This window comes from Sinocyclocheilus grahami, unplaced genomic scaffold, assembly GCF_001515645.1.
Source record: "Sinocyclocheilus grahami isolate Dianchi unplaced genomic scaffold, SAMN03320097.WGS_v1.1 scaffold203.1, whole genome shotgun sequence".
NCBI lineage: Eukaryota > Metazoa > Chordata > Actinopteri > Cypriniformes > Cyprinidae > Sinocyclocheilus > Sinocyclocheilus grahami.
The window spans coordinates 456,657-467,828 of record NW_015505382.1 but is presented as its reverse complement, the minus strand read 5'-3'; the positions used below and the strand labels follow the sequence as shown (position 1 = coordinate 467,828).

The window sequence follows — 11,172 nt, the reverse complement described above, 5'->3', positions numbered from 1 at the left end:
ATACAGTGGACTACCAGTAAAACTGATACAAATTTGGGACCAAAAATTATTCAGACCGAGTCTGGGGAAAAAAACTGAAGTTGAGGTTTTCATGAAGCTGGTTGACAGCATGCCCAGGAGACTACAGGCTGTCATTGAGGCTAAGGGTTGCCGACAAAGTATTCATAGTTGTGTAAATACTGTCATACTAACAGCTGTCTGAATAATTTTGGTTGATTGTAATCTATTACATACCTTTCTATCAAAATTATCTAGCATTATCAAGATGAATTTGTTCTGACACAGTGTAACTCTGAGTTCTTGTCATATTTTATTACCATTTTCTAAACTATAGCGAATAAATTGTGATAATGTGAGAAATGTTGAAGGTGTCTGAATAAATTTAGGTTTGACTGTATCTATTTGATAAATAAAGTTAACCAACTAACATTATACATACCCTTTTGGTTTCTGTACCCAATATTTAAAAAATGTACAAATGCAATAAAAATATCGGTATCGGCATCGGTATCGGCAAGTACCAAAAAAAAAAAGTATCGGTATCGGCCGAGTACTGGAAAAAGTGGTATCGGTGCATCCCTAGTTATCGGTCTACTTGGTCTGTAATAATCGGTATCTGCCCTGAAAAACACATATCGGTCGACCCCTACTCCTGAGTGATGCTGCTCTGGAATAAATCATTCTTGAGCCGTATCATTGCATTTTGGGAGCACTGGACGGCATGGAACGAGAGAGAGGGAATGATGAAACCCTTGGCAACAGAGATAGACATGCGCTGAAAGACAAGGACGCAAGAGCAAAGTAAAGGGGCACAATAAAATGCAATGAAGTGTTTGAAGAGGGAGAGAGATGGATTGGGGAAATAAAAAGCCATAAGGGTGACGAACAAAGAAGATGGAAAACATTTAGACACAGAGAGAGGGAGGTCCGAGGTGGCAGTCAGTGTGTGTTATATAAGCCACAGAATCAGGTGATGACAGCTGGTGTTAGCAACATGTGGAGCGTGCTGTGACTCACTCTAGTTCACACTACTGCTGTCAATCCTGTGAGTCTGCCTTCACAATACACAGCACACACACAGAGCTGCTCATGACAGGAGAGTGAGGCGGATTAGGAGGGACACAGTGAAATATTAATAAAAATTTTCTAAAGAAAATGCAAAACATGCCGCTACAATGCTAGGGTTTTGTGGGTGGCTGCCAAGGCATTGCTGTGTGCTTGCTTACGTGTATGAAATTACTTTTAGCACATTGCTATGTGGCTGCTGAAGAGTCCACCTGCATCTCTGTGATATTTCGGCCAATTGTGGGATATTTTCACCCATTTTAATCACCTGCCAGGTAACAACTGCATGTCTAACCACTTCGAAAAGTAATAGCACATCTCTCCTCAACAAAGCCACGTGACTTGAGGAGTCATTTACAACTGTAGTGAGTTACAGGCTAATGTTTATTACTCTGGGTTAGGGATTTCAACAAACCCTCAACCAAAATATGAAAAACAGCTTTGGTGATACTTGTCTCAAAAAGCACCACAAAATATGAGTGTAATGTAACAGATGTCATTGCTATCACATCTTGCAGCAAGAATGATCATCTCAGTTTTTGCAAACAATTTGAATACATAACTGGCACAAAATGTTAGAATATAACTGTCACAATGGTTTTCAACACTGATAATAAATATAATAAATGTTTCTTGAGCACCATATCAGCATTTTAAACATACTAAAAAATATTTATTTTAAATTGTAATATTTCACAATATTACAGTTTTTACTGTATTTGTAATCAAATACAGTGAAGATAAGAGGCTTCTTTCAAAAATGGCAAAAGATCTTACTGACCTCAAACGTCTGGACAATTTAAGTCCAACATATCTTTGTATGGGTATAATTGCACTTTTATCACTTACAACTGGCAGTGATGTAACAATTGTTCAAAATTACAAATATCTAAATTTTGAATTGGTCTAGTGATATCAGTGTCAGCTGATATTCAAAAAGTTCCAAATAAATGCATTCATAATTGTAAAGTATTAGAACGTCCTGTCCACACCAAAGAGGAGAACCTGTATGAAGCAATTAAATTATTCTTAATCTTTGTAACGTTCATGTACAGGCAGCAATTCTGCAGCATATCAATGAGGTTTGTAAACGGTTGTAAAACATTAACGCTGAAAACTAATTAGTGGTTTTTATTTTCTGCTGAATTAAGTGCTGAAATTATTCATAATTAGGAATCTGTTGATCAACGGACACGAGGATCTTATCTTATCCTCCTGGACTCGAGAACTGCGACTGCATCCTGATAAAGAACAAATCAGCCAGTCTCAACAACAACAAAACGACAAACACCTTCCGACTAATTCAATTCTACGAGAAAACATTCAGTCCTTTACAAATAATAGCAATGGACACGGTGTGGGAAAAGGCATTCTGTTATAGCCTGCCCTCATTTGTGCGCTCCATTACATTCACATTGTTATTCAAGTCATGGCAAGCAAGAGCCAATCGATTATTCTCTACATACTAATAAACACGGCTGAAACCGAACTGCATGGTTTCTCCTCCCAAAACAAGGCATCAGAGGAAGGGGGGGATGGGGGGGTCAAAGCCTGGCTTTGTCAAACTACTGCTGTTTTTGCATGAACTACATGTGAAGATCAGATCACAAACGCTTTATACGGCTGGATAAAACCGTGCATCTGTGTGCCGTGTGTGTGCTTGCTAAAATGAGAGCAGATGAAAGCAGGGAAAGTGAGATTGTCTGATGTCTGGTGATTAAGGCACCTCTGGGCATCTGATCAGTAATTCCAGAGAGTGAAACAGGCTCTCTGTGCTCGTCCCTGTGTTCGGCGCTCCTCCACCCCACAGGTCTGTGTCTGTATGCTCAAATTGGCTCCAGGTTGATGAATAGAAATAGCGAGCTGATAAGCCTTGAAATAAACCAGCTCTGTCAGAGTCTGTGCACAACCCGCAACGTTCCACAACATTTTAACATTGCCACCAGACTAAATAATTAAGTATGAATAATAACAGAATGGTGGGAACTCTTTTTTTATTACTTTGGAGTCAAGAGACACTTTCTGTTATTTTTTTTTTTTTTTTTTGAAATCTCAAACTGTGCAGAGGATGTTGTGTAATAAAGCTTCAAGCAAACAATTCAAATGTTGGCTTAATATCAGAGAATCATGAAGTTGCAGTCATAAATCAATAATGTATGCTATTCAACACTGTCTGTGACTATAATGAGGCCTGTGCAAACTGTAATACAAGGAGTGTAAAAAACCATAATAGTAAGATTAGAATGTATTACATTGTCATGTCTTATACTGAATAAAATTTGTGAACCATTCCCTGATATATATGTATATAAATGTATATTTACACAACAGTTCTTTTTGGTCCTTGAATCTGATTGGCTGATAAGAGTGTGATATTATAGTAATAACAGAACAGTATTTCTCACAGCGAGTGTCATGGCGATAATTTAAAAAATAATACTGTTTTTGTGTCACGAGTTTTTAAGGCGAGAATGTACTTGTTTGTTTTGGGTAAATCTAACGGGCAGTCTTTGGTCTCATTAATCTATAATTTGTTCCAGAGCAAATAGTTTGGCTGAGGGCAAAATCTCATCACATTATATTTTATGTAAATTCAATGCTGTATATCAGAGCGCTGCCTTTGTACTTTTGACTGAATTACCTAGCAACCTTTATGATGGCTGTTGTTGTTTATTAAATAATATTATTCAACTGGTGTGATATTGCTCATATATAATTGCACCCCAAGAAACATTTCTTATTATCAATGCTGAAAAAGTTGTGCTGCTTAATGTTGTTTTTAGGAAAATGTGATGCATACAAATATAAATCTATTGTAACATTATAAATGTCTTAACTGTCAGTTCTTAAAAATGTAATGCAGCATTGCAGAATTAAAGCATCTTATATAATATATATACATGCATATATATCAGAGACTGTAAAAAAAGATGGACAACAGCTCCTATTCCTTCCACTATATAAAAGTGAAGCCAAAGCATCTCAGTATGGCCGCTGTCATCTTGAGTAAATGACGTCATTTGGAGCCCGAGTCTGCTCAGTAGAGATTTGTTTGGAGCCAGAGTCTGCGCAGTATGCACCCCAAGAAACATTTCTTATTATCAATGCTGAAAAAGTTGTGCTGCTTAATGTTGTTTTTAGGAAAATGTGATGCATACAAATATAAATCTATTGTAACATTATAAATGTCTTAACTGTCAGTTCTTAAAAATGTAATGCAGCATTGCAGAATTAAAGCATCTTATATAATATATATACATGCATATATATCAGAGACTGTAAAAAAAGATGGACAACAGCTCCTATTCCTTCCACTATATAAAAGTGAAGCCAAAGCATCTCAGTATGGCCGCTGTCATCTTGAGTAAATGACGTCATTTGGAGCCCGAGTCTGCTCAGTAGAGATTTGTTTGGAGCCAGAGTCTGCGCAGTAGTGTCGTGAGGTGGAGCCGCGGTATCAAACTCCCGCCCAAACTCCAAAACGCAGACCCAATCAACCATATCGACACGCCCCGTTTTTATAGCATCAAATTACTAGCTAAAATCAAACTTATCACAAAAACGAACAATTGAACATACAGGTGCATCTCAATAAATTAGAATGATGTGGAAAAGTTCATTTATTTCAGTAATTCAACTCAAATTGTGAAACTTGTGTATTAAATATTTGAGTTGAATTACTGAAATAAATGAACTTTTCCACGACATTCTAATTTATTGAGATGCACCTGTATATCAGCGTGATGATAACTACCTTGAATGACCAAAACCATCTTTCGGGAAATTGTATTGGAAGTGTAATTAATTTTTTTATTTTGACTCAAGTTCCATTCGTTTACATTAAGAGGGTGGGGTATATGACCTGTACTGCAGTCAGCCCCCAGGGGGCGATCAAAGAGCTTGCAGCTTCACTTTTCAGGACGTGTGAGGCACACCCAATATATATATATATATAACCATATACAAATTTGTTGAGATAGTGAAATGGTGGGTTTTTGTTAAATGTGAGCCAAAATCATCACAATTAAAAGAACAAAAGACTTAAACTACTTCAGTCTGTGTGCATTGAATTTATTTAATACACGAGTTTCACAATTTGAGTTGAATTACTGAAATAAATGAACTTTTCCACGACATTCTAATTTATTGAGATGCACCTGTATATCAGCGTGATGATAACTACCTTGAATGACCAAAACCATCTTTCGGGAAATTGTATTGGAAGTGTAATTAATTTTTTTATTTTGACTCAAGTCCCATTCGTTTACATGGAGAAGGCGGGGTTTATTACCTGTACTGCAGCCAGCCACCAGGGGGCGATCAAAGAGCCCGCTTCACTTTTTAGGATGTGTGAGGCACACCCGATACTAACAGCCGATCCGCATACAAAGTGACGTTATAGTTCCCCCACTCTATAAACAGCCGGTAGAAGCAACATGACAGAGCGAGAGAACCGGAGTTTAGCCATACATATGGGAAGCCAAATGCACTGAAAGTGGGATGAAACAGCGCGATGTTACAGAGTATTCGGCACGGATCAATTGACCGAGCCACGCGACAGCGCTACCAAACGAATATCGCGCTACGAACGGCGCAAACTAATCTCACAAGCACGGCGCTGATCAGTTAAAAAGTACTTAATGTATGCACACAAATACGGTTAAAATGCTAAGGACTATAACGACATGACATTCACAAAGGAGTTTGGAGTGATACACGTATTTAGGTAGATTTTGAGGCGCATTGCCTTGAAAAATTAAAGTAACCCACAGCGTCCTCAGCAAGTCTTACAAACAAACACAGAGCATCATAGAATGATATGAAGGTAACAGCATTTTCACTTTTGGGTGAACTGTTCCTTTAAATGTAATAACAAATTTAATATCTAGTATAAAAGATAATATATTTAGATACAATAGATGCTAACACTTGCAAATGCAAACAAAAAAGATATGGTGCCCAAAATCCATTTTCTGTGTTGTTGGACATGATATGTTATGTCCTCTCATACTGGTTACTGGAAGTTCAACATGGCACATCATGGGAAAGAACTCTCTGAGGATCTGAAAAAGAGAATTGTTGCACTACATAAAGATGGCGTAGGCTATAAGAAGCTTGCCAAAACCCTGAAACTGAGCTGCAGCACGGTGGCTAAGACCATACAGCGGTTTAACAGGACAGGTTCCACTCAGAACAGGCCTCGCCATGGTCGATCAAAGAAGTTGGGTGCATGTGCTCAGCGTCATATCCAGAGACTGAGTTTGGGAAATAGACGTATGAGTGCTGCCAGCATTGCTGCAGAGGTTGAAGGGGTGGGGGGTCAGCCTGTCAGTGCTCAGACCATACGCCGCACACTGCATCAAATTGGTCTGCATGGCTGTCGTCCCAGAAGGAAGCCTCTTCTAAAGATGATGCACAAGAAAGCCCGCAAACAGTTTGCTGAAGACAAGCAGACTAAGGACATGGATTACTGGAACCATGTCCTGTGGTCTGATGAGACCAAGATAAACTTATTTGGTTCAGATGGTGTCAAGTGTGTGCGGCGGCAACAAGGCGGTTTAGACATGAATGGCTGTGTGTTGAGTTATTTTGAGGGGACAGCAAATTTACACTGTTATACAAGCTGTACACTCACTACTTTACACTGTAGCAAAGTGTCATTTCTTCAGTGTTGTCACATGAAAAGATATAATAAAATATTTACAAAAATGTGAGGGGTGTACTCACTTCTGTGAGATACTGTATATATTAGGGCTGTCAGTTTAATGAGTTAACGTAATTAGTTATGGAAAAAAATAACGCAATTAAAATATTTTTTCAGTTAACGCACTGGCCCCGCCCCCAGACCTGTACGTCATCTTATATTTCATACAGTTGACTGTTGACAAATACGATGCAGGGCCATAACTCCATAAATGCAGTTATGCCCTAAAATTCTAAATATCGGTGGAAAAAAACGCCCCTGTATGAGTTGTCACATATTTATATATCAAACGATATCACAGGCAGAGCAGTATTATACGAGTGCTGATTTTTTCCTGAATATCACAAGTTTAGATGTGATTTTATACAACAGTTTGGTAAATAAGAAGTTGATATTGTGTTATATTTTAAACAATGTTATATTTTTGCTCAATTTTGCAGAAAACATATTACCTTTAAAGTCATAGCAGAATTGTGTTGCATCTCCGAGCAACACAGCAGTGTTTAGCTTCTGAATGAATCTGCATTTTGAACGAATAGCCCATTCATAAAGAGAGTCATTTACTTAATTCCTGAATGAATCAGCTGTTTGAACAAATCGAATGAAGATATTTACCGCCACCTGCTGGCAGATTTAGTTTCTTATTTCTTATTATCATTTCATAAAAAAAACATTAAAGGGATAGTTCACCCAAAAAATTTAAATTCTGTCATTAATTACAGAATGTTGCTAAAATCCTTTCTTTTGTGGAACACAAAAGAAGGTATTTTGAAGACTGTTGTTAACAAAGCTGTTTTAGTTACTGTAAGAAATTATAGTCTGCCTCGACCAAACTTCCACTCCAAGTAGACTATTCTCCTTTCTCTACAAAGAGCTTAATTATCATAGAGATAATTCTTTCCGATCTCAATAATATGTAAATAGTATCTCCTGAACGTTACTTCGTCACCTATAGCGTGGGAGTGGCAGTAGGCCATCATGAACCATCTGCTGACCAAAAGGGTACTTGAATATAATTGCTAGGGATTCTAGATAATCCTATCACCTTAACATTTGGTTGTTTCCACCTGAAAGACTACCAAAGATGTGGGAACGGATGCCTATCACTTTCATTGTTATCTGCAATTTACATTTAAGATGAAACTTCATTTACATGTCTAGCGGGAAGATGAACGTAATAAGAGTATAAAATGTTTGAGCGTAGGATGCTTGAGGTTCATTCAGACTCCGTTGAACCCAAGGTACTACATGTCACTGCTATGCTGCAATAAACATCTTCATCGAGATCTTCATCGTCCTCATCACTTTTTCTTACATTACCAATGACTTTCACTGTATGAACAAAAAATACTGAGATGTTTCTTAAATTATCTTCTTTTATGTTCCAAAGTTTATGTTAGGACGTTGTAGCCTAAATGTTTATGTGTAATTAATTTTATGTTGAATCAAATAAAATATTTCTTTCTAAAGCTACAATTTGTAATGTCTACTTGATACTTTCTAATTTAACACAAAAATATGTTTAAATAATCTTTTGTGGGTATTTTCAGTCCCATATTTTCAATTAGATTTAATCGAAACATTATGTAATTAATTAAACTAAAAATGTTAATCGACTGACAGCCCAAATATATATATATATACACACACACACAGTGTGTGTGTGTGTATATATATATATACACACACACACACACACACACACACACTATATCAGAATCCAAATATATCCAAAAATATACCCTTCGATATCAAAATTAATTAAATATTAAACAAACAAACAAAATTAAACAAACAATTTATAGCAATCAATTTTAAGAAGCACTCGAATTCAGCGAAGAACACAAAATGTCTCTGTGATTTAGTTTCAAGCCAAATGCAACAGTGCTGACATTCTCAACAGCACTGACAAACATGAGAAACACTGTGCCATGAACAATCCAATTAGATGGCTTTTACATGGATTTACTGTATTAAAACTAACTGCACCATGGTATTGTAGCTGAAATACGCGATATACATATGGAACTTTATTATATTAATGTAGACATACATTAAATGTATTAAAGGACTAATGGTTATTAAACTATAGCATTTGTTTATACTAAATGTATTTAGGCTGCTTTCATACAAATACTGTAGAAACCAAACCATATAGTTACATTTACCATGATAGTGAGGTGCTTTGTGTGGTTTTACCTTTGGTCATCATGCTCTAATAGTGTGATACTGTAGATGTACAATAACTAACCAATGGTTAATTATAATCCAATAAGAGTCCTAACTCCTAACTTTACCCTAAAAATATGAGGTTGTTGCATTTTTTTTTTTACAGATGTTACCTATTTTGTTAATGAATAAATTTGCATCTGCATTGTGCCAAGTCAGGGAACATAAACCTGTTTCATGATTTGTAATCACCCGTTAGAATGCAGAAACTAAGAAGTTAGTTTCTCTATTAAGATATTTTTCTAAGGAAAATAAACTGGCTTTTAGTATCCGTGCTATGAAAAAAATGGGGGTGTTTTTCAAGCAGACACACTGTAGCATGTTGCAGCTATCTCTATCAGGTGCCAGTTTGGATACGGACAGAGCCCAAACTACAAAGAGGTATGGGCGCTCTGGCAAACAGATCCTTTGCTGTTACCCAGCTATTTGTAAGCTTTCCTCTATTCTATCTGCCTCTAATTCAATGACCACTGATCCATACATCACAAAACCCCTCTAACACAAACTCACGAGTCATGCATGTTGAGGGCTGGATGACCTCACCTGCATTTAAGTGGCAGTCTTTGATCTGGTATTGCAGCTCATTCTCATTTGGGATGTCCTTCCATGTGGCCAAGAACACCTGACGCTCTGTTGAAGAAACGTTTAAAGATTATCATGTGGGATTAGCCAGTCAGTGTCTAAAGTGTGTTCAATCATAGTTACATCCAATCAATCCACTCTTTTATTAAACCTCAGTGTGAAACTCTTTTTAGATCGAGCATGTGTGCGCCGAGTGCTTGTACCCATTTTGCCATCCTCCACGAAGAAGACACTGAGAGGGATCAGCGTGCTGAAGTAGAAGACATCAATATTGTTTTTCACAGCCACCTGGGGTGAGAAAGGTTGAATGGTCAGACTTTTAAATATACTTCACTGTATAAAGGTCTAAAACGCCTCTGCTGCACGACTGCATTTTGATGCTGTCCTTATTTACCAAATGGAAAAAGAGCTTTCAGTTGCATGGAAAGCGACAGAAAAGGGAAACAAGAAGAGAGGCACAAGAGCAGAAGAAAGGGGTGGCAGAAATCAATGGTTGCACCCCGCTGATGAGTTCTTTCATATTTTACACCATGTAAATATTATTAGACTGCAAATCGAGCCATAGAAATCCAATGAATAAATGATGGCATAACTGACCTCTATTTTTAGACACCCATAGTGTTTTTTGTTGGAAAGGAAGATAATTTTTATTCTTGGTTAGGCACAGAAGCACTTTTTTTTTTTTCTGACTAATTAAGGAAAAAATGTGGATTGGTTTTAAATAGGGTTGCAAAGGGGTGGAAAATTTCCGGAAATTAAAAAAAATAAAAAATCCCTGGAATATTCCAAAAAAATCCTGGAAAGTTTCCAAAATTTCTGGAATATTTCCGAAATTTACTGGAAATTTTCCACCTTTTTGCAACCCCAGTTTTAAAAATAATTCACCCAAAAATGAAAATTTTCTTACCCCCAGGCCGCCCAAGATGTAGATGAGTTTGTTTCTTCATTGGAACAGAATTTGAAAAATTTAGCATTACATCACTTGCAGTGAATGGGTGCCATCAGAAACATCATAAAACAACATAATAATAATCCACAAGTAATTGACTCCAGTCCATCTATTAACATCCTGTGAAGTGAAAATCTGAGTGCTTGTAGGAAACAAATTCATCTATAAACTGTTTTAACTTCAAACGGTTTCTTCCAAAAGGAGTCCACAATTCATAAAAACGCAGTCCTAAACAAATTTTAGATTTTGATGTGAGGACTTTTTTATTATTATTATTATTATGAATTATGAACTCATATTTGGACAGAAATGACCGTTTAAAGTTAAAACACCTTAACGATGGATTTATTTCTTGCAGCTTTTCACTTCTCAAGACGTTAATAGATTGACTGGAGTCGTGTGGATTACTTGTGGATTATTGTGATGCTTTTACCAGCTGTTTTGGACTGATGGCACCCATTTACTGAATGCTAAATTTCCCCAAATCTGTTCAGATGAAAAAACAAAGTTATCTACATCTTCAATGGCCTGAGTGTGAGTACATTTTTGTTTATACTACCTCCTTAAATAACATACATATACATACATACATACATACATACATACATATATATATATATATATATATATATATATATATATT

At 36.7% G+C, this 11,172-nt stretch overlaps 1 protein-coding gene across 1 annotated transcript in view; it reads right to left on the bottom strand.

Moving 5' to 3' along the window:
- Positions 1 to 9,865, bottom strand: part of LOC107595473 (AP-2 complex subunit beta-like) — a 45,212-nt gene extending 35,347 nt beyond the window's left edge. The window contains exons 1-2 of the mRNA XM_016285882.1: positions 9,784 to 9,865; positions 9,542 to 9,628 (exon numbers count right to left, since the gene is read on the bottom strand). Of these exons, the coding sequence (XP_016141368.1) occupies positions 9,542 to 9,628; positions 9,784 to 9,787 (91 nt within the window). The 5' untranslated portion in view covers positions 9,788 to 9,865. The remainder of the gene's footprint in view (positions 1 to 9,541; positions 9,629 to 9,783) is intronic.
- Between the last annotated feature and the right edge of the window lie 1,307 nt (positions 9,866 to 11,172).